At 37.6% G+C, this 25,080-nt stretch overlaps 3 protein-coding genes across 3 annotated transcripts in view; all 3 read left to right on the top strand.

Annotated features, from left to right (window-relative positions):
- Positions 1 to 25,080, top strand: part of LOC139980833 (uncharacterized) — a 108,688-nt gene that overhangs the window by 21,351 nt on the left and 62,257 nt on the right. The window lies entirely within an intron of this gene.
- On the top strand, positions 372 to 4,351 carry LOC139981414 (uncharacterized). Its single transcript, XM_071993786.1, has 4 exons — positions 372 to 420; positions 2,354 to 2,677; positions 3,148 to 3,639; positions 4,104 to 4,351. Exons 2-4 carry the CDS (start codon positions 2,371 to 2,373, stop codon positions 4,349 to 4,351), a joined length of 1,047 nt encoding a protein of 348 aa, XP_071849887.1. The 5' UTR covers positions 372 to 420; positions 2,354 to 2,370.
- LOC139980834 (uncharacterized) lies at positions 4,407 to 11,696 on the top strand. Its single transcript, XM_071992789.1, has 7 exons — positions 4,407 to 4,910; positions 5,711 to 5,863; positions 6,491 to 6,551; positions 7,765 to 8,081; positions 8,483 to 8,660; positions 9,213 to 9,509; positions 10,389 to 11,696. Exons 1-7 carry the CDS (start codon positions 4,857 to 4,859, stop codon positions 10,520 to 10,522), a joined length of 1,194 nt encoding a protein of 397 aa, XP_071848890.1. The 5' UTR covers positions 4,407 to 4,856; the 3' UTR covers positions 10,523 to 11,696.

Below are 25,080 nucleotides of genomic sequence, written 5' to 3'. Positions count from 1 at the left end.
GAATAAATGTATTGTAGATTACCCACATGATTATGTAAAATTGCTGTACAATTAGTATAGGGGAAAGCTCATTTAAGGTTTAAAGTCAAACCCTACAAATTTTCAAAAGGTCAGTTCTCAACGAAGATGTAAAACGTTTGCTGATCTGAATTTCTAATATGTTGTAAAACCTCATTGATGTTTCAGGTGCAGGTCAACGGTTGGCTTTGGTACATGCAGCATGAATTTCAGCTAGGGTTATCTTGCGAACTACTCTTGTGCTGCATATGTAATGTATTTAAAAGCAAGTAGTGCTGGGAGGTGTTTCCCTCTTGATTAAAGTTTCAGTACGCCAAATAAGATATATTTCCTATGTTTTTTATCTGCAGACTTCATATGCATCTGTTACGGAAGACATATCACAGCAATCAACTTTGGCAGGTATGATCACAACGAAAAGATAATTACTGCTGCTGAACAACGCAGTACAGTGGTTCCTTATATCAGTATTTTTGTCCTTACATAGTCCTACGTGCAGATATTCAAAGCTGTAGAAAGAGGGGGAAGGAAAGGGGCCAACGGGCGGGGGGGGGGGGTCCTTAAGTTGATTTAATTTAGTGCAGATGCATTGTCAAACTGGCAATCATATTGAGATATTAAAAGTCAAGTGAGCTGTGCACGGGTGTAAATAAATCAAGAGGTTTCATGGAAACAAGTTAAGTCTTTTTAAAGGATAGTCCGGGGATAAATTAAATTAGTGACATTAAATGTCAAATGATGCAGACTTTATATGGGCGGGGATTATTGTACAAGTTGCATAGTTTAACTTGTTAATCTTTTCCTGGTTTTGGCGAATCTTCTTTTTCACCTGAGATCATTGAACCAATACACTGGTACTAATTTAATCCTCAAATATATCTCACTTTAATGTGTACTGATGAGTGTTTATGAAGATGGATTACTGTACGTACACATCCAAAATTTCACCTGGGTTTAATCATCAAACTTCTCTAAAACTTCAAATGTTGCACTACTCCTTTGGTAGCCAGGTGATCACCATCTTCTTCTTCTAAAAAATAACACATCCAGGTATCTGTTGTATAACTGAACATATTTATAGTCATTAAACTATAAGGTCCTTTGGGGGTCGGTCATAGACACATTTAAACAGAAGGCTAGACTGCTGTAATATGTCAATTATGAGTTTTGTAAGAACACATACCAACCATGGAGGGTCATGAGTTGAGCTCCATCTTAACACATATAACTTATATCATTTTAATTGTTTAAATATATCCCTTCTATAAGTATTGTCATCATTGCATAGCTGCTACAGTCCTGGAGAGACTAAGCAAACCAAGAATTTGAGCTAAGTGATGCAGGTAACAATGTTTACTACAATTTGTCAATTGCAAAGTTGCTAGTTCCTTAAAAAAATGATTGAGCTGCAGATGGAACACATACAGCATCTGTATCAGGACTGTGCATGCACAATGTACATTGACATAAGTAGCAGACGACAGGATTCACGGTTTCTTTAGCAGCACAAGTCTAGTAAAATAACATACATGGTTAGAAGCTGCAGAAGCACATCACAAGACCCTGAATATGGAACTGGAAAAGGGCAAACATATTTCGTTGTCTAAACAAAGTTTGTTGTTGTCTAAACTAAAGTTGTTGCTGCTGTTTTACCACGTTGTTGCTCAAACTCACAGCAAGAACTTTAGCTAAGACAGCAAGAAACTTACTTTAGACAACGAAATATGGTTGCCCTTTTCGCGTTCCATACCTCAATGGTTAGTATATTTTGTTTATAGTGTATAGGGTGACGTCTAGATTTATATAGATGTCGCTGGGGCCAAGAAGCAAATAACATAAAGCATATTAACACCTGCCATGTCTTTCATGTGAAAATATTGTAGAAAATATATGCCTTACCTAATTCCTCATTATAATGTTTCTACTTTTATGTCATAAAGTGAGCTAGATCACACCATATTAGAATCTGAAGAGTATATTTTTAATTTTTAAATCAATTGGTGTTAAAATTCATTGCTATGTTTTCAAAATGTGACAATTAAGTTGTTATGGTAACACTAATGTTTGTTGTGTAAATGAGCAGTTACATCAACAGTACTTAAAAATGGAATTACATTTATTCATATTCCACATAAATTATGTTTTCTTTAGCTTTTGAACTGATTTTAAAGAAATGTATTTTGTTGTTACATATTAATGCGATACGAATCAATCTAATAATCAAATGATTAAAAGGAAATGTGATCTCATCCATTGTTTAATGATTGTCAATTGTCTTCTTGTGCTGAGTGTGACCTTTAACTATATTTTATTCTTACTGTTATTTATATTTCAGCTGATTACGGCAGATTAATGGTCAATGTTGCCGATGATCTTACTCTAGACAGCACTCTGAAATTAGCAACTCTGTTTGGTCTACCACCGGCAGAAATTGATATGTTACGCAGGGTTTCTCTGATAGAGACACCAGGAATCACTCTGATTAACTTCATGAAGACACGAAACATCATCAACTTGTACGATGTCACTAACCTACAAAAGGGTTTGGTTCATATTCAGCTAAACCGAACAAATGAAAACCTTTTAGCTCCATATCAGTCTAAAGTTGACCCCTTTCAGTTTGAAGAAAACCAAGCACTAGAACTGCTCGACTGGCCTGGTAAGAATAGATACAATGATGTAATCATAATACACAAAACAAAACTAGTACAGTACAGTCAGGGCTTAATATTCGGATCTTTTGCCAATTATGTGTTGCCATTTGGTTTCATTTCTTTATAGTAAAAAGATTAAAAATACAAAAATGCTCAAAATTTAGGTCCCACGGGATTAGCCAATATTTCATGGATCCATTGAAGCCATGTGGTCACTCTCAGACACGATGCTAGAATCTTTGATTCTCCTGATGTCTGCTACCACTCGTCAAATTCTCTAACAACATAAAGTTTGTCAACATATTGTATAATGGTTACTTCAAAACGTGCCTGCTTCATAAATCAATAGCAAGGCTGCGGTATTGTTGAAAAGTATTTTATTAATGTGGCTCAGTTTGGCAATTTATAAAAAAATATGTAAATAAAGTCAAAGCTTAACGTCATTTACTAGTGTTTGTGTTTCCATTATTTTTAGCTGAAAATGTCAAACCTGTCCCTGATGATGAATCAACTCCATCACAAGGCTCTGATGAAAGAGAGGACACAAAGGAAGATCACGACCAACGTAAGGAGAGTTTGATGGAGAGGCCAGAGAGAGAAGAACTACAAAAACAAAGAAAAGATTCACAAATACTTGAAATGAGGCACCATCATTCATACATTGAACACAGGATAAAGTGTAAAGGTGGAACTATTAGCATCATGGGGGTACTTCTGACTATTCCTGATGGTGCTGTATCCATTGATCATGTAATTGCTGTTAAAATAATCTATGATCCTGACATACACCTCCCTGGAATTGCTCATAGGGGCAGAATGACACCCCTGATAAAACTAGAGCCAGAAGGACTCAACCTCAACAAGCCAGCACAGCTGATTATTCCTCACTCGGCTATTATCCCTGAGCCAAATCGACATGATGTTATTGTCTTTACTGGTCTAAAAGATGAAGAAAATTCACAACAAGGTAAAAATGGTGACCGTAAACTCTTTTAATGCAAATTTTGGAATGTACCAGGAGATGTACAGTGAGTTAAATCATGAGAATCAGTACTGTCGAATATATGTTACTTAATAAGTTCCCCCTCTCGTTCTCCTCCCCCTCTCGTCTTCCTCCCCCTCTCGTTCTCCTCCCCGTCTCGTTCTCCCCACTCTCGTTCTCCTCCCCCTCTCTTCCCTCTTCACGTTCTCCCCCCTCTCGTGCTCCTCCCCCTCTCGTTCTCCTCACTCTGGTTCTGCTCCTCTTCTCGTTCTCCTCCCCTCATGTTCTACCCCCTCTCGTTCTCCTCCCCTCCCGTTCTTCTCCTCTCTCGTTCTCCCCACTCTCGTTCTCCTCACCCTCTCGTTCTCTTTCCGCACTCGTTATCCTCTTCCTATTTACTGTATTTAAGATTACCAATTAATATGTTTTTATAACATTACTTATTATAGGTGAAATAACTTGGACCGAAGAAAACCATGTTGATTCGAAGCTGTACCCGGAGAAGATCAGTCTTGATATTAACAAACTGAGCTACGTCTTTGTTAATTTAGTCAGCCAAGAAGCAAAACAGAAGCATATATTCCGTATTGTTCCATTTATCGATGGGATCCTTGATGCCAAAGATGATGTTTTAATAACTGTTTGTTTCTGTAAGGACAATGATGAAGAGTACAGGGTGAGGATTATTTCATGGTGATATTTGCAGCAGTTTGAGGTGAATTCTGCTTTCTGCTGTGATCTATAAGTCGGATATTGGGAATCTTGCTTCTTTCATGACTTGTATGATGAATTTTATCGTGTTGTTACTGGCAAATTATGAAGTGATTGGGTAAGGGTGCATCTGTGAGACATTTTTAGTGATTCCTCGTAGCACATCAAATAGAAAACTCTGTTACATGTGAAATACAAACATTACATTAAATTTGCAACAAGGATTAAGAGAATCTGATAGAATTAAGCAACATTAATTAAATTAAGGAAACAAAAGCTGCTGTTACTTGCTATAGCAGTATTGATGAAGAAGAGTGAAACACATCAAATTGCATAATTGATTCTGTTTTTTTTATATACTTGTCCATGTTCTTATGTTTTAGTTGCTGTTAGAGGACTACCAGTCCAAACTGAGTCTGGGAAACTATACAACATTTCAAGTTACCCGGACATTGATTGACGGCAGAGATTATGCTTTTTACATTGATCTGATGATGTCATCACCTGGTGATAGTTACCATCTGATGAAGGAAGAATCAACAAGGGTTTGTATTTACCACCACGCTATTAAAGTTTGTCTTCTACATTATATGTAAGTTGACTTGTAGTTAAGGATTGGTAACCTAAAGTGGACTAAAATGATGTAGTGGTTAGCATGTTGGTCTTACAAGTTCTAATTTCTGGTTAAGAACCCTAACAGGGACTACAACAGGGACTATCTATGCAAAACTTCTGGTGGGCAGTGTTGTTGAGCATAATATTGTGAGTGTTGCTATTTTCGGTTCATGACTTAGTAAATGAAGTTTGGTTTTATGTTCTTTCACATGGTTTCACAAAAAGCTTCCCTAACCATGTCTGCACTTTGGTGATGATTAGTGGGGATGTTTTATTACTTCAGCTCTCTTTGAATTTTGAGCTAGTGTTTAGATGCCGTGGCAAACTCTCACTTGCTGTAGTGGGATGTTGATTAAGTGGTTGTCCTGTGAGACAAGTACACGCCTGCCTAGTTAATTCTCTGAACACTCATCAAAACAGAAGGATTAATATTAGCCCGTGTTCACCTTCAATCACATGGTTATCCATGGCTCGAATATGTTTCTGTAGGGTTCCTACCCCATGGGACAAAATAAACCTAAAATGTTGTTATGGATTTCTTTATTACAAAAGAGAAAATAAAATCTTCACCAGCTGCCCATGAAATGTAAGGATTTGTATATGGCCACATGTATTGGTTCCTAACCAGAATTTCCTTAATTCTTATATCTTATATGTGGCACAGTTTCTTTGAATACTTAACAAGCATTATCTTTCTCAGTATATCGATCTTCGATATCTTATCCATTAGCAAGTAGACGTTGATCACCTCTGTGCTGCCAGTAGAGTCTCTCATCAGTTCAGACTTAACAGGAACAACGATGGAGACACTGACTTGGTTGATGTGAAGTTAAAAGTATCACAGCATGAAGAAAACCAGGTAGTCCTTATCCTCCAATCAAAGGTGAGTTATATCTGCTGATCGTCTTCCAATTGCCTGTCTGTTGGAAGTCTTGCAGCTGTTAACAGGCTGATTGAATAATGTCAGCGCTGTGACTGAATTGTAGTTATTTGTTGGCATGTTTTCGCATGGATCCTTTTCTTTGTAATATTATGGTGGATGACAATTGAATACAATTGAATTATAGTAGCCTGTTATTCTAGTATTATCGTTTTTGTCATTCCAGCGATCCTGGTGTACCTATGTTTCTTATTTTTATCCAGTTTTCCATCTTTTGCTGACTCTTTGGTGTTGCTTGAATGAGTAACTCAAAATATAGTGAAATGCTGAAAAAGTATGTTTGATTATATGCACAGGCCAACAGTTATTTTTTGTTTTGTGGGTATCTTAGGTATCAATGAATTACTCCATAAATGAAAGGAATGGTGTCACCAACATTCCTTTTCCTTTGAATTTCACATATCTATTAAATGTTGTTCCGTGTCCGTTTCAGCTCTAGTTATCTACATTACGTTCCTACTTTAAACCTAATCATTCACAAGGGTGTGATGGATAAGCTGCTCTATTGTATGCTAAATATTTCTTACATGTAAAAATTTCAATATTTATATAATATTTTTTTTCGTTCAGGTGAAAGACATTGTCTTATCTCCAGAAACTCAGGATATTTTTTTTAGAGACCGGCACCCATGTGAGTTTTTAAGTGGTAGTAGAAGAGATGAGTGAACGTAGCTAGTTTTGAAAGTACACCCTAGCCTGCATCGAAATTAAATGAAGTAAAGAAAATGAATGCTGTTTGTTTTATCTATGCCATACACCAGGTAAGTGTGTATGCGTGGAGATGAACAAGTAAGCACACATAGAGAACATGGTCCCACGTGAGAGTCTGTGTAGAGGTGAAAATAAAATAACATTTGGTTGTCCACGTAGACACACATATGGCAAGCCACATGTGCAATAATTAAATAAACCGAGTTTACCGCCGCTAAACTCTGTTTTCGATCGATAAACTGAGTTTATCGACTGGATAACCATGTTTTTTTGAGCAACAAGCAGAGTTTACAGCGATAAACTCAGTATTTCAAAATTATTGCACATGTGGCGTGCCATATATGAATTCGATAAACTTTGTTTTCCGATCGATAAACTCAGTTTATCGATAAACTCACTTTATCAAGCGAAAAGAGATTATCGATAAACTTAGTTTATTGAGCGAAAAACATAGTTCCCATTTGATAAACTTGGTTTATCGCCAATAATCTTAGTTGATCGAGGTAACCCTTCTTTTCGCACGATCAACTGAGTTTGTAGCAAATCACACGGTTATCCATTCGATAAACTGAGTTTAACGATCTAAAAACAGAGTTTTAACTGCGATTGATTCGTATGATCGAATTATTGCACATATGGCTTGCCATACACCCCTGATTGTTACTTATATATTCTTAGTTTATTAGGAAATACTTGATCAACATTATCAGTTATGATGGAGAGAAAGTCAATCTTCCTTCCTAACCCAATAATATCTAAATTATATTTGCACACTTTTATTTTCAGTTAGTGTGCTCACTTCTTATTTTTGTAGCTCAAAGCAATTTTGAAATGAAGCTGTATACAAGACTAGAATTTATACACTAGGCAAGGGCTTAAAGTTGAAAAGTTGCACGCAACTTGTTGGCAGTATAATTTACCCAATTTATTGTGTGCACGACGGTTGACTGCAAACCAACGTTTTCCATGCAGGTTGCATGCTTGAGGGCCAGTTGTGTACTTGTGCATGTTAGTTGTGAACGTTGCTCATTGTTCCAAACTGGCACACAACTAGCATGTGATTAAGGCACTCTAATCTGTACGTGTGATATACTTTTTCTAATGTAAAGTTGATTTTATGTCCTCGGTTTCAGACCTACACAAATATGAAAAGTTGGGAGAAGACATTGCAAAGCTTCTAGATAAACAACAATGTCTAGAGCTAGGTGGGTATTTTATGCTCACGACAGTAGAAAATGACACAATCCAGGAAGCAGCAGAATCTGGAAAGATGCTGATAAAAATATTGGATGAAAGAGAGCTCATCATGCCAGACAGAATGATCGGAATGTATGAAGCATTGAAAGCTTTTGACTTTAATGAGGTGGCAACACTGGTGCTGGAATACATCGATACATCACAGGAGAAGAATGGAAATGAAAACGAAGGAGAGAAAGATGATAAGGAAAGGGTTTGTGCTTTGCAAAAACTTGTTAAAACTTTGAAACTTTATCTTGAAGAAACACAAGAATCATTTTGCATAGAATCAATATCTTAGAATGGATTAGTACTGTACTTTCTAACATGAAAAGCAGCTTTTTTGCTGTCATGCAAGTCACATAACAGAATAAGAAATTACTCTTCAATTACTAATAAGTCCTCTTTTTACTCATTGTTACAAAATACCGAGCATTTAACTGTGATTTTATGCTTTAGTACTCACAAGATGGGTTTGAAGATATCATCTGTACAGGGAGTTTGTGTAGAATATTCACTGAAGCCAAATGCAGTAGAGAGTTGTCTATCTTCATGAGAGTATAATGAAATGTATGAATTTGATGAACAATTCATAATATTTCAACACTATTTCAGGTAAAAAATCCAGAGAAACAGGAAGTCATTTCAAAAATTGAACCAAAGTTGTCAGTAAATTACAAAATTTTGATAGAGGAGGGATTCGAGAGACTAGATGTCCTAAGAGCATTGAAATTGTCTCATGGGAAATTGGACTTGGGAAGACGACTATTGCTGCTTGCTAAGAAAGAGCATGGTAAAGTACACTATAGTTTTAGCAACATGTGTATTCCTTCTCTGTTTGTTACTTATATATTTATTCTCAGTCTTATATAACATTCTAGGATCATTAGAGTTATTTCATGCGACCCTTATGTTTCAGTATTTGCAAAAGATGAATGATTTTCCTTTCTTTATTTCGGTATGAATATACCATTGCCACCAAATTAGCTTCAGGCATGTCAATACTAGAGGAATATGATATGCCCTGCATACTTATTTTTGTTTCTGTTCATTAAAAATGTCATTAATTGTTTCATATTTATTAATTCAATGTTGCTAATATTTCTTGCAGATATAATCTACTACAGGTCTTGCTCTCTTTCTCATATCAAAGATGTTTGTGATTCTCTTATTTTTCTTTTGAAATTATCTACAAATAGTAATATGAAATCATCAGTTTTGAGTTACAGAGGTTATTTTCATATTGTTGATTGAAGCAGTTTATAGTAATACATATTTCATGATAGTGGCAAAATACTTTCCTTTCATATGAAATATATTACTTTTCTCCATCTTTTGAACCCAGGGTCCAATTTTTATAAAGAACAATACTTTGATCAGCACGGAGGAGAGATGGTTATCGCAGGTGTTTGCCTGCGTGTACCCGCTGGTGCACTACACACTGGAAGGATTGTTAGTCTGTGGGTTTCTACTGACCCTGCCATTAAAGGACCTATCTCAAACAAGGGTCTAATGTTGACCCCCTTTGTGAATTTTGGTCCAGAAAGCCTTACCCTACACAAACCTGTCACGTTGATGATTCCACACTGTGCTTTAACTAACCACGTGGGTATTGATGTTTCCTCTGGTGTATTACAAACAGGTCTGTTCTCTATTTTGTCTTGTGTTTTTATACTCCAGTCAGCATTATTTACAGTTACTCAATTTTGTATTATCAACAGAAGTATGTATATGAGCTTGTGTGTACCACCTCTTGAGTATTATCCACCATAGGCCAAAAACAAAAAGTGTATAATGTTGTGTATTGTCACTGGATGTGTTCCTTGTTAAATAAATACAAAAACCCTGCTTTTCTGTAGAGGTCAAAGTCTGAAACATTTGTAAGCACAATAACTCAAGAAAGATTGTGTAAACTTCATATGCACTATCTAGATCCACTGGGGGCATGTAAAACAATTTAAAGTGTTTTGTGTTTAGCAATAGGTCATTTGAGATCAATATGTGTCAAAGCCTGAAAAGCTCCCAAACCTTTGTAACTGCTGAAGTAAATCTGGAATAAAAGTCACACTTGATATGTGAAACCACCTGCGTACACAAACATGATATTGACAAGAAAGTCACTAAGCCTTCTGGCTCTGTGTAATGTAGAAATCAACATCTCAAGAAGGAGGTAATGTCTACACATTTAACCTCTACATAAGTAACCTTTCTCTTTTAGTTGTACATTGAGAGTAAGCATTTATAATGTTGCACATTTTAGAGAGAAACAAACAACATTTTCAAAGAAAAATAATACCCTTCAAGCTGTGTTATACTTCAGGGTTTTTATCTAGTGACCTTGCATCCATACATAGAGTTAGTAACATAATATTGTACTATTTTGATGTTCTATGTCTTGCTTTTTCTACCACCAGACTGTTCCTTTAAGAGCATTTATGCATGGTATAGTATAGGATTGGTGTTCTACTTTTCACCATGTTATAAAAACTTCTTAGCAAAATGTTTTTAAAATTTTCTTCAGATAAATCTGTCAACTGGAGCTTAGATAGGAAACACCTCAGCTGCTATATGACTAGTCAGCACCTTGCGGTTGAAGCTGAGAAACCCTCTCTCATTGGTCTCCATGTCCCTAACTACCTAGATGAGGAAGCGTGATTGTCTTTCGCTGATTGTTAACAGAGTTTCTGAATCGGGGGATCAATTGACAATCCATCTTTGGTTCCATAATGATGACACTCTGGAACATAAAGTAAGTAGCAGATTTCATCAGCTCAAGTGGTATTGCTAATTATCTGATGGATTCCAGTTGTCTGCCTTTCTGAATGGCACTTGGTTCATGCACATGATTGTATAGGGTTGATACCGTGTTAACCATAGATATTTAAATTTTCAATAATGTATTGCTGGTGATCATTGCAAACTTAAAACAAGTATGTAAGTACATAAACATTTGTAAACACAACTTTGACCAGGTGACCAAGATTAGACAGCAAAGATTTATATTTCAGAACATAGGCTGTCAGACTATTAATGGTCTATGATAATGCATCCTATCAGACACTCTATTTTTTAGATATTTATAACAGCTCCCTGATTTATCAAACAATGGCCACCCCAGAGAGGGCCCTACCGGGGAGATGTTATTGCTTCCTGGGTAATACAGAGGGCAAATAAGCAGTGTGTGCACTGATGTCGATATTAAAATTTACATAAATAATAACAATATCATATTCAATTGTTTCATGTTCTTATATTAAAAGAGTCTAATCAATGGATAAATCTACCAGCAAAAGGGAACCATAATTCATGATCCAGTGTATGTTCGACTCAAATCTATGACTTCAATTTTATATGTTAGTGCTAACTCCAGTACATCACAGTGTAACCCACATCCTAGAAAAGTGGTTAGTTATGTTTGTCAACTATTATAATTTACATATAATATAATATGTATAATGTATTATTATTTATTCTTGGTAACACGTAAAGAAAGCAGTTAATTACTGTTCCACAGGTAAATTGCATTTGTTGGAAGAATAGTTATTTGCATATGTGTTAGCATATTTTGTTATAAAAATAAACATGATATTTTGACATTGTCTCCTTCTGTCATTCCTATGATATTCAATGAATGAAAGGTGATCATATGGTCCCAGCTGAGTTGTCTATACAGTTGATTTCATTCTGGACTAGTTCTTCATTCCAACCTCATTGACTGTCCATGTAATGATTATATAAGTACTTTGAAATGTGTGTAATTGTTCTGGTCTCTATTTGTTTGCTACAACAAATAATCATTCTTTTCAAAGCTTATAAGAGCTAAAAATAATATGAAGCCTTGCATGTAGGTAAAAGCCTTGCCAGATGACTTTACAACACCCATATATTTCAATATGCATAAATTCCATTAGATGGTCACAGAGTACTTCAGTTTACTATATATATTTGTCCACAGTGGGAAATGGGTGCTGTCAAAGTAAAGCACGCAGCTATATTTTAAAAATTACCTTTGTATACACCTGGATGAAGATGACAATTAATGTTAACCCCTTTGCCTAAATCCAGATTGTAATGATGCAGTCGAACAATACTGGGGGCTGAATTCTTTACATTACTAGCTCATTGCCCTAACAACTTGATACCCATGTTCAAGGCTATCAAAAATGTTATAAATTAGCAATTAAAAATCACTTGAATTTTCTCGCTTCAATGATTTTGCTATGGAAACCCTATGGTTTAAGAACAGGCACCAGGTAGAATTCCATCTTCAGAATAAAGGGATCAAAGATACTGTCAATCTGGAAATAGAAGCAAGATATGAGATGTATATGAAGAATCTTTTCCAGTTTAGCATTCAGTTGCAGAAAACATGATTTTGGTTTAATTCAACACAAAGAAAAATGTGAATATAAGGAGTTATAACTTGGATTTGTCTTGGCAACTGAGACTCCTTTTATAGTTTCCTTGTATTATGTCTTTTTTATCAATTTGACATTCTCTAATTAATTCATTTTCATTTTTCTATTGAAGTCACTACTTTATTTGCCTTAATTGATGAACTGATTTCCATTACACAGGTTTGAAATATCACGTTTCATGTTTCAAATTTTACAAAGAAAAAAAGCCCTTCCTATCACAAATGTACTATATACATAATTTCCTAAGCAATAAGTACTACTTAGCATATCTAAACATGATCACTTAAACCACGCTTAAACGTTTAAACCACGTAATTAATATAAAGCTGTATCTAAAGTTTTGATGTTTGCTTTACAATCCTTTCATATGAGATGTGTACATGTAATATTACTTTTCATATGAGATGTGTACACCAAATCCTACTTTGCAAAGAGGAGTCCAGGCTGCAGTTGTCATGTCACATGTCACAGGGAGATTATAACTATCAGCTTTTTGCAATATTTGATATTAAGGAAACATCATTTTTGTCTCACTGCAGTGAAAAATCAAACTTAATGTAATTTAACCACCTGTTTTGAAATATACTTTCTTAATCTATATCAGATTTTATGTTTAGTTTCATTGAAATCTCTGTTTTAGTTTACCCTTGTGTGTAAGAAACACATAACATTTCTGGATATTGTTTGCATGAAACAGGTTCGGTTTAATTCACTTTATGTAGAGTAATGTATTTAACATATTTACAATTTCCTTTCTTTCAACCTCACAGACATCATCAAATCTTTTGATCAACTAAAGCAGAACTTATCAGCATATCTTGTTGTAGACCAATGTAGTCTGCTTGCAAATATTTTCCAAATTCCTGATGGAATTACTGAAATCAAGAAGTACAAAACATCAGGAACTCTTTTGTTACAGAAGCTGACCAAACATTCACTGATATCTCCCACAAACATCACGAAATTGGAAAATGCCTTAACAGAACAAGGAAATGAAGAATGTGCGAAACTTGTCAGAGAATTTAGAAGTAAAAATCCTGTAGTTCAAGCAACAATGTGTCCAGAATAATGACTGAAATCATATTGTGGGTTATTGTAAGAATAGAATGATGAATACAATAATCCTATAACCAGTGGTGCTGTATGTAGGAATTTGTTCACTTGGGTAAGGAAGTCCGTGAGACATTTTGTACAAACCATTATTTATTATCAGAGCTTATAAAAACAGGATCATAAGTTTAATTACACATGTAGGAGTTACTTACTTGAAATATTCCACCCTGTCTAACATGGTTATGTATGAATGTACTCTATGTGACTCTGTCTATAGTAGTATACTTGCCTTTAATAGGCAAACAATTACAAGTAACATTTGAAGTCATTGAATTTGAATTTATATGCCCACAATCGGAAATTCGGCAAACGAAAAAAAGAAAAGAAAAGAATAAAAACAATAGTATAAGTATCAATAGACTGCGATACACATACAGTAATACAACAAATATACAGCAAGTCCTACAAATAAGAAACTTCTTCTCACTTGTGAATTAAATATATGGATAGAGTTAGGCACAAACGAGTATCTGTAGCGGCCCCTAAGTGTACGTGGTGGGCATAAACACAGTCCAGAGCGGTTGTAATTATAGTGCTGAAACAAAGGGTGTGTTGGGTCTTGCCTGATATGTTTCAATTTATTGCAGACCCACTCATGGTACGAGTACTCTAACAATGATAATTGAGCACCGATTACACGCTGAGCAACCTTCTTAGGTTGCTTAAGCATCTTCACATCAATTTGTGTACCATTGGCAAAGTAACAAATTATGTTGTACATCAAAACACTTTGAATGAAGTATTTATAGAACAAGGTCATGATTGTTTTATCCACTCTGAGGTTCTTCAGTTCTCGAGAAATACAGCCTCTGATTCGCTTTCTTATGGACACTTGTGGTATTACTAGACCAGTCAATTTTTATTACTCAGCATGGTCAGGCGCGGCGGAACGGAAAAATTATTGGGGGGGCTAATGTGTGGAGACTATCTAAGCGGAGCGCCACCACAGGTTGGCGCGGAGCGTACAGAACATTTTTGAGTAAAGATACTCCATAGATTGCAGGAAATGACCCTTTCCGGGCCTTGCTAATTTGCAGATAAACAGAGAATAAAAAGGTGTCGTCGCCATTTTGTCGGAAAATTACACCAACAGAATATGACAAATGTCAAAAGGTATATGAGAGCGCAATAAAATAGTTAATAATCGCGAATAAGTAAAAAGTAGTGAAAAGCTGAAAAGGGCGCCAGCAGTCCAATTGAGTCCGTCGGGGGGAGGGGGGGCATCCGCCCCCTGACTGTATATATGGACGCTCCGCCACTAAGTAAGGGGATGTTGGAGAACTGGCTGAAATGAGGCAAGTCATTGGCCTAAGACGAAGTTGTGTTACGCTTACCGGTACTCACACTCACTGCTTCCACTTTTCACGGGGCTTGAAGACGCGGTTGGGGTGACAATGTGGTCTATAGCCAGGGGACGGGCCGAGGGTCCCCCAGCATTTACTAAAATTATTACACCTATATAGTATACGTGTGCATCGGACAGATCGACAAGTATGCATTGAAAAATGGGCAGATGCACGTTTCGGAGCCTTGGTAAATATTGGGGGGGGGGGGGGCTTATCATGCATTTGCCCCCTCAACTTTTTCATTGGGGGGGGGGGCTGAGTCCCCCCAAGTCCCCCCCCCCGGCTCCGCCGCCACTGAGCATGGTTCCTGAGTACTTATATTTATCTACTTGTTTTACTTGTTCCCCATGAACATAGATGGGGGCGTGAGTTACTGGCTTGCGACGGAAGCATATAATCAGCTCCTTAGTTTTGGACACATTAAGTTGTAACAAATGATCATCGCACCACTGGACAAACCTTGCAATCGTGGTGGCGTATGAGTCAAAGTCATCTGACAGGTAACCAGTAATGACAGTATCATCCGCATATTTGATGACGTTACAATCACTGGTCATACTCTGACAGTCGGTGGTATACAGGAAAAAAGCCAGGGGGAGAGGACACAGCCCCGAGGCGCACCTACACTTAAAATCAATTCCCCTGAGTAGACATCGCCTACCTTCACCCTCTGAAGTTTATTTTCTAAGGTAATCATGAATCCAAAGGGTAATTCGAGGGGATACACCGTATGCGATTGGTTTAGCTGTAAGTAAGTGTGGGACAATTGTGTTGAATTCACTAGAAATGTCTATAAAAGTAGATCTCGCATACTGTCTGTCTTTATCTAAATGAGAGTAAACTTTGTGAAGATATGTCAACACCGCATCATCAACCCCCCTCCCTGCCCTATAAGCAAACTGCATGGGGTCAATGAACTGTTCTGTAATACTGAGAAGGCGATTCTTTATAAGTCTTACGTAACATTTCATGATATTACAGGTAAGTAAGACGGGCCGAAAATCATTAGGCTCAATTGCTTTCTTTTTCTTGGGGACGGGTATTACCAATGACGATTTCCACAGTCGTGGAATTGAGCCGTTGTCCGAACGTCATTGAAAGAGTTTGAAAGGTAATGTGAGTTCAGCAGATGTTGAAACCTGGCAAATTTTGTAAACTTAAGAACTGCAAAAGTGAACTTGTGCCTTGTAGACACCTTTTGCAAATTTCTTTGTCATTTGATAACGTTGGATAACATTTCACGCTTGGGTTGATGTGTCAGTTTATAGATAAACCTGTTTCTTAAAGATGATGTGTAGTTATTCTCATTACGCTTGGCTACTTATTAAAGGTATATTCTGGTGGCTCAGAAAAATTCTTGGAAATTGACTGCTCCCTTTGGCCAAACCACAAACTTCATATCGTTTTATGGAAAAATTTGAATTTGTTAAATTTGATCATAGTAACTTGTGAATGCAATTGAATCATTAACAGAATGTAGGTCATCATGGTCATTGAGCTGAAAATGTTTTTGTTTTTTCTTCATAGTTTCTATATCATGTATGCATAGAAGTATTAAACAGTAAAGGAAAAGTAGAGAACTAATGAACTATCTTTGCTTTTCAAAGAAATGTACACATTCACTTTATTTTATTGACAATACAGATACAAACTCAGCAATCATTGATTGTTCTTATAGAGTTGTTATTACCTGTTAGTTGAGGGTGGTGGGAGGGGACTTTATCAATGTCTCTGGATATTGTAGAGGCAACAGATTCAGAATACATTACAACATATCACTGAATACACATTTAAGTACATTTAAGTACAGAGATCTTACGACATTACGAGATCTTACGATTCTCATTAAGGCCTTGTTTATAGATTTTACTGTGGCCAAATATTTCGTTCATAACCCTTTTTAAGAAATATTACAACCCTTGCATACGTATATACCTTTGGAAACAGAATGGTTTGTGGCATTCCTGTAGACAGGCTGGCAAACACTAACTCCTAAACATGTTTCAAGTAACTCTTCGATTCATTTAGTAGTGGTCCTTTTTACGTTACCCGGCAACCGGAAACTCAAACATCTAAGAAAAGATAAGATAAGATAAGATTCACTTTATTGAACCCGCTTCGGGTAATTAAATGCTCGTTGTACAGAATAAGATGGATATAACATTAAAATACAGCACATGGAAATTGACTCACGTAAAACAATAAGACAATAAAATTGCAAAGTCCAACAATGGCAAGACTAAGTATGACAAAAACAGTGAAGGTGTTACCAGACGGCAAGAACACTAGCGATTGTAATTTTGATTATGGATTCTGATGCACTGTGGGACGAATGAGGAGAGGTGACGATTAGTTTTGGCTGTCGGCAGCCTCATCCTCCCGCTCGCGAGATTTTTTTTCCCAGCGCGGTAAAGGCCATCATTTGCATAGCTCGCTTCTCATTGGCTGCAGTCTTGCACTGTTGATGCTGGTAAGTTCTTGCTTACGCTATGCGTCTGTGTATGTACATGAACATACACGTGCAAGCAGTGGATCGTGATTCGCATACACGTACTGTATGAACTGGCCACTGTGTTGAGACAACGTTGTTAAAAAAATTGTTAAAATGTGTTTTATTTGCTTTTGCGCGGACTTGTTTGTGTACATTTACATCCATAAGTTCGTAAAACAATACTGCGACTATGGACTGTGAGTGTACACGCCTCATTGTAGATGACTGTCCTTCTTTGAAGGTAATGATTACTTAGGTTGATGATCCAAAACTGAAAAGCCAATATATCGAATTAGTTAGTTTTGACGAGGGTGAAGCTTCGAAGTGATGATGGAACTTGCTGTACATGGTACTGCGATGGGCAATGTACGCAGATAAGTACCAGGCGTTTGATTGCTTCAAAACTGTTTAAAACATTGGACAGCTTGACCGTTTCTGGTTGACTATTAACTTGGGATGCTTTTAATCTTTAAACTGATAGACTCTTAATTCTGAGCATAGACATTGATTTGAATGTCAAATTCATGACCCTTTGAAACGGTTTATTATGACCCTTTGGCACGGTTTTCAGGTAATATACTACGAAATCTGGGCCTAGTATTTATTCATGCATGTTAGTAGTACCACTGCCACTGTGGATTATAGTTATTGAACACAGAAATTGTCTTACGTGTATATTATATGGTGCTTTTTTTGTATCATCTTCAAACTTTTCCGGTTTGATTTAACTTCTTTCAATTTACAGCAACAGAGTTGTGCGATACATAACCACAGACCCTCTACACCAGTGGCATAAGACACCGACAAATATATTGACTCTACTCAAACGTGTACCATTGTACATTCTGCTGCTAGACTGTTTTCTTTTTTGAGTGTAGCAAAGTGGCCTTGTGAAATGTGGTATGTGATGAACGATTCAGTGCATCAGCTGCTAGTTGATATTGCAATGAATCTTATGTATACGGACCCCAGCCAATGAGAAGCGAGGTATGCAAATGATGGCCTTTACCGCGCTTGGAAAAAAATCTCGCCTCCCGCTCCGAGGAATCATTGCATTCTGAAATTGTCTATGCAGTGGGTGGTCAGCATCATCCAAAATCATGTCTAATTTCTGTTGGAGTAGATGGGTATAACTTGATGAGTAAGAGGGTTGGCTGTTGCCAATTATGCGGCCCGCCTGACGGATTAAAGAGTCTATACGGTTCTGATCTTCCTTTCTCGTATTCCCGCCCCAAGAAATCAAATTGTATTTCCATACCCCAAAAATGGTGGAAGTATAAAACATAGTCAGAATACGTTCATCAATTTGAAAAGTTTTCATTTTACGCAGGCAGTGCATTCTAGAGTTAAGTTTCTTCAGTGTGGCATCAACATGGCTATGCCAGGACAGGGAGTTATCCAGTACAACCCCTAGGTATGTATAGTGATCCACTCGCTCAACATCATGGGCTTTAATATGGACAGGACTCGGGATAGCCCCACACTTACGGAAATCTATTACCATTTCCTTTGTTTTATCAACATTTAAAACCAGGAAATTGCTATCACAATATTTCTCAAAATCTCTGATTTGCTCAATATACTGGGTGTCATCATCTTTCGTCATCAACCCAATCAGGGCAGTGTCATCTGCAAATTTACGAGAGAACAACTCTCGGCAGATGACCTGGCATCTGCTGTGTAGAGAGTGAAAAGGAATGAGGCCAGAACAGTACCCTGGGGTGCTCCTGTATTCGAGAAGATGACGTCAGAATTACAACCCGATGACCTCATGGAAACATACTGGGGCCTGTTTGTGAGGTAGTTAAGTATCCAATTAATAAAATCACATTGCACATTCATTTCCAGAAGTTTGTTGGCAAGGATATGGGGCTGTATAGTATTGAAGGCTGACGAAAAGTCAAAGAACAGTATACGGACTGAGTTACCCAAGGTGGTGTTCTCTAAATGAGAATACAGTGACTCTAGACTATATAGGATTGCATCTTCTGTACTCCGTTTCGACCTATAGGCAAATTGCATGGGGTCTAGAAACTTATCAACCATTGGTTTTAGATGCCTCAGGACCAGACGTTCACACGTTTTCATTGCCACTGAAGTCAGAGCAACAGGTCGAAGGTCATTCATGCAAGCAATACTGTTTTTCTTAGGGATCGGAACGATATACGACCTTTCCCAAAGTGTCGGTACTGTCTGAGTTTTAAATGACATGTTAAAAATAACTGCAAATATGTTACACAATTGATTTGAACAAAGTTTGAGAACACGGGGTAGTAATACATCTGGGCCAGCTGCCTTTGATACGTTTAGTTTTGAAAATTCAACACGCACTTCATCTGCAGTAACAGTTAAAAACTGCTCAGGATACGACTGCATAGATAACATTTCCCGTAACTCACCAATCTCATGTGAAAAATCTAGGTGATCTCGGCCCTACAAAAATGTTAAAATAAAACCCAACCAGCACCGACCCAATAGCCAAAGCGAAATAAAACCTGAGGCTCCCTTACCCATGGAAACCCACCACTATCAGTGCATTTCAAAGCAATTAAACTAGTGGGGTATTTGCTCCGGTAGTCCCTCTTCCTGCCTCAGTAGTGAAGGCAAATTCAGGTTTTTGCCCCAATCATAGTCACTGGACCCTATTCGTCTATTCCGCCTCCGCCCCCCCCCCCCCCCAAGAAAAAACAGGAGCCTGTGCGAAGCCACGCAGCTCATCTGGCGGAGGAATTCAGAATTAAGACCACAATTCGACATATTATAATTTTAAAAAATAGTAAATCCGGGTCAATCATACCACACCGGTGAAAGTTTCAACAGATTCGAACTAGCTATAGAACTCGTAGCATGTTGAACGTATTGGCCTTTCAACGACAACTTTCACTATCCTTTTGACGCGATATTTGTTTGTGCTTTGGGGTAATAAATGTTTGTAAGAGTGAATATTGATATTGATTAATTTTTCATCCTTGAATTGTTGAAATCTTGGACTTGTTTGTGACATTTTAAAACAGTTAGAACATGTATATATAATATGTATATAGGGAATAATGTTTATCTTCGCATTTTGCTGTTTTGTGATGATTTTTATGTGAACTGCACGGCCCTAACCTGCATGCCGTGAAGGGGGGGGATGGGGAGGGGGTGGGAGGGGTGGCAGCTGCCTCCTGGACGGATGTCGATTTCTTTCACAATCAACTTATTATAATCCAGTAATGCGGGTGGTTGTGGGGGGGGGGGGTTAGCATAGCTAAAAAAGGTAACCAATTTCTAGGTTTACCACTTTCCCTGGTATCGACCCCATTAGCATGAACTAGACCTCAACCGGGGTTCTCGTGCGTATGCAAATGGGGATCGTAGAATTCCCCCCTCCTCTCTATCTTGCACCCCTACCCTCCCAAGTGAGCTGAAACAGAAAACGTCATAGCTAACGCCTGTGCACACAAAGCTAACGCACAGACTTTTAAACAAAATAGTGTTGAATTTCCACACAGCACAGTTCTTTCTCAAATTTGTTCACATTATGGTTGTTGGGCCAGAAACTTGTGTCCATCTAGATGCTTGAATGTTGCCATAGTAATTATTTTATTTGTTAAAAAACAGAGCTTCCAATTATTCTTGAAGGACATTTTACTGTAAGATCTTTTCCTCCCTTTTCCGATTTAGTACCTTATATGTCTAAATCTTTATTATGTTTTTAATACATATGAAAATGATTAACTTATGTCTAAAATGAAAGTCCAAGAGGCCTGTGTTTATTTGTTGACCCATTTTATGTTTATATTTAGGGACCTCCATATATTCCTTACCTCTCCCACCCCAATCTGGACACATCTGAAGTATTGGGATAGCAAAAGAATTGGAGAGTAGCTTATGAAACCATGTTAAAATGAAAAGGAACATATCCCACAGTTCCAAAGGACCAATATCATGCGCGCTGCCTGCTAGGCTGCCAAATACCCACAAGTTTGCCACTCACCCACCCCCCTCCTCTCCCCGCGAGATCCATTGGAAGTATAGGACGAACTCAAACATTTGAAGCTGGGCGATTCTTTAGCTCTTTATTACTCTACCGTTTTTCACATGTCTTCCGAACCAGAACCTAAAGTGCAGCGACCGCTATGCACCGATAGGACAATATGCAGTAAAAAAAATTTGTTCATACTAAATTCGATGAATTGATGACATAAAACGATCGTCGATGTTGTATTACTTACACATTTAACGGAATTGTCTCCTGTTTCCTCTCTTGCAACCAATACTCATGGCGAAGGCCTACACTTCGCCAAAACGGTATCATTTCGACAAAGGTAGAAGGAAGGTCGTAATTCCACTGTAGGCGTTTGTCACCTGTATCGAACAATACTAGTTCTGTTCAAAGTATCATACATACATACACACTTTTATAAAGCGCAAACTCCATATGATTAATGCGCTAAAATTTACAAGAAACAGGGGCGTATCCAGGGGGGGGGGGCGCAACAGGCGCGCGCCCCCCTATTGGCCGTCACCAAAAAAAAAAAAAGTTTAGCAAAAAAAAAAAAAATTTGATGACGACCTTTATGTGAGATGTCGGTGATCGCTCAACCCCCCCCCCCCTCCCGTATGCTTTATTTTTTGTTTGCCAAAAAAAAGGTTCTGGCGAAGTTCGGCGGCATAATAGTTTTAGAAACATAGATGGTAATTGTGTTTGTATTATCACTATAAACACTAAATGACATGCCAGCCATACTAAATTGTGCATTTTGTGTCCATATTTACTGGAAATGTTGCTTATTATTAAGGTCGAAAAATGGATCACATATGGCCATGGGCGGCGATCCTGGGTGGAGGGGGGATATATCCCCCCATGAAAATGGGTGGAGGGGATGTAATGCACCATACCCCCCCCCCCACCAAATGCCAGGGATAAGAATATTTTCATGCCTACATTTATGCATCATCGTTAATGTACGGCTCTTTTTTAGCTTCATTTCTCGCCTACCATAAACGCAGTGCGATCTTTTCAAATAAAGCGTCTTTATAAAGCAAGAATAGTTGACTGTAGGCTTCATTGGCCCTATAACAACAAAATGTATTATTTCGCCCACGGTATTGATATAGTACATATATGCACCCTCATAGTATTCATATAGGCCCTATAGTAGGGCTACACACGTACATGTTCCCTCGAACAGCTGAGAATCTCATGTTACCAGGGTAATGCTTAATACACGTTTCACCTGGATGCCCTAGCAATCGGTACCTAGGAATGTAACTATGTGTAATTGTGTATTGCATGTGTATAGGCCTATAATAGCCTGCATGAGGCCATTTTCTTCATCGAATAATATAAAAGAGCTCTCGAACATTCTAACGTTGCGCCTGAAACAAGATTGACAGGGGCAATTTTCCAAAAATAACACCCGAAATTAAAAAGAAAAGTATTTTGGATCCTGATTATGAGATATTTCGGACATGACATCCCTATTTTAAAGTTGGGTATATGCCGCTCGGAAACCTCGGGAAGTGGAGTTTCCGGCCATCTAGAGGCTTTGTTAATCCCAAAATTTTCTTGTACGCTTCGCGCCAACTCATGGTGGCGCTACGCTTAGATAGTCAACAAGGTCATATTCCCCCCCCCCCACTCGGAAGTACGGATCGCCGCCCATGCATATAGCACCATTTTGCATTTCAGCCCTTCTTCGAAAGCAAAAATTGTCCACCTCTCCCCTTAGACCCATCCCCCAGGACGGCGATCATTCATGCCTGCGCGCCCCCCTATTGGAAAATCCTGGATACGCCCCTGAGAAAAATAATACCAACAAAATGTACAATTATTTAAACAGGCAAGTCTTAAGTTGTTTTTTGAACAGTTTAACATAATTATAATTAAGTAAATATGAGAGGGAAGAGAGTGCCACAACACAGGACCTGCACTGGAAAAGGCGCCCTCACCTCACCCACCCAAGTATCTCTTTCGAGAGCCGGCTTTAGGAATCACAAATGATTTCGAGTCGGTTAGCACCATGTTTGATCTCTAGAGTAAGGCAAAATATGTCACCATAAACAGAACTAGTATTGTTCGATACAGGTGACAAACGCCTACAGTGGAATTACGACCTTCCTTACCGGTTTCGAACCTCTGGACATACAATCAGCGTCCATAACCTAGTGGTTAGGGTGTCCGCGTACAAAGCGGGAGGCCCTGGTTCGAATCCCGGCTGAGGCTGGAAGTTTTTTCACTGTTATTGATTTTCCAACTCATTACGATTTCAATTATATATATTTATTTGCCTTTGTTGTTTACCTCCATTTCAAAGACTTAACATCTTGGTCGAACTTGAGATATAGTTATAGGTCCCAGATTTGTGTAAGAATTTTGTAGTCAGCAATTGTCAAACCAGGAAATAAAAACAAAGCTTTAAAATTGTTTTTGTAAGGTTTAAAGTTAATGTTTGAATTGGCTGAAATCTCTCAACTTGTTATTTTCGCTTTTTTGAACTCTACAACTGCAGGCATCTGGAATATCTTACATAATACTTTTACTTTGAACAGGTGGCTAGCCAAAATAAATCCCAGGAGAGGAAACATGTATAAAGGGAAAGATGAAGTGCTACATCTTTCGTCCGAAGGTTCTCTCTATGATAAAGGAGATAAAGTCCTATGAGTCTAACTGGATGTAGACTATTTTCTGGAGTAATTTGAAGTTATACCTCTCGATGTATTTGCCAGTGGTTAAATTTGTTTGTGTTGTTTGTTTAAACTTGATAATAAAGTATATCTCAGCCAGCGATAATAAGCGAGGGTTAATAACAGTCCATGGAATGTAACCCTTTACCCAATACTATGAAAACTACTTAAAGAAAATATTTTGGTGTATATTGTGATATCTCATATATATATATATTTTTACATAGTTGAGTGCATCTAGGGTCAGGAAAAATAAGTTTTTTTTTGTTATTTGGAACTGGGGGGGGGGGACACATAATCAAGTCATAAGTAAGTAAGCAGAGAATGTGTGTTTAAGCATTCTAAATCTCTATCTTTTATGTGTTATTGCAAAATTTTGGGAAGACTATTCTGTTAACCTTTTGTTTAGTCTTACTATCATCACACATTAGGTCATACACATAACTAAGTATAATGTTTAAAGTAGCTTGTTGTGTGTCCATTGTAGCTTCTCTTGCTCTCAAATACATTTGAAGAGAAAAGTTGATAGTAAGTTACATTCATGTTACAAGATATGTTTATGTTTTGAACAAGTCAAAACCTAGCCGAGGCCTACCACGAGATAACTATCATTGAGACTTATTACTAGCTGATTGCACTGTCCTGCGGAAGAGTAACTTGTACAGTTAGCTCAGAATATCACCCAAAAGAGTAAACTGGGTGAATCTAAAGTATTGTAATATTGTGACGAGCCCGGCTCCTCCGATAGTGATACTATATCGGGACTCGCGATAGAAAGGTCTGGGATATCTTGATGCCGTATTTATGCTTCTTCAGGAGATGTCTCAAACGGGCGAAAACAATGAGTTCACAGAAAAACAATTTGACAAGATCGGATTTGATTAGTGATTCGGTATAATTTCTTCTCTGTCGATTCTCTTTACAAATAAAACTAAATTACAATGATTTGACTTGACTTGACTCCGTCAATTAAGCAATTAGAAGGAGTGATGAAATGGTAACGAAGCAATGACGAAGCGACGAACTGGTGACCGAGTGATAAATTTGCTGACGGAGTGATAAATTTTCGGGACATGCCGCCTTTTATACCTTACTTCTATAAAATCCCTCTGCGCACAATCAGTAGGCAGCCAATAACCTGACCATCCTGTATTAACTTAACGATATAAAAAT

Source organism: Apostichopus japonicus, chromosome 15, assembly GCF_037975245.1.
Source record: "Apostichopus japonicus isolate 1M-3 chromosome 15, ASM3797524v1, whole genome shotgun sequence".
NCBI lineage: Eukaryota > Metazoa > Echinodermata > Holothuroidea > Aspidochirotida > Stichopodidae > Apostichopus > Apostichopus japonicus.
This window is presented reverse-complemented; position numbering and strand designations above follow the sequence as displayed.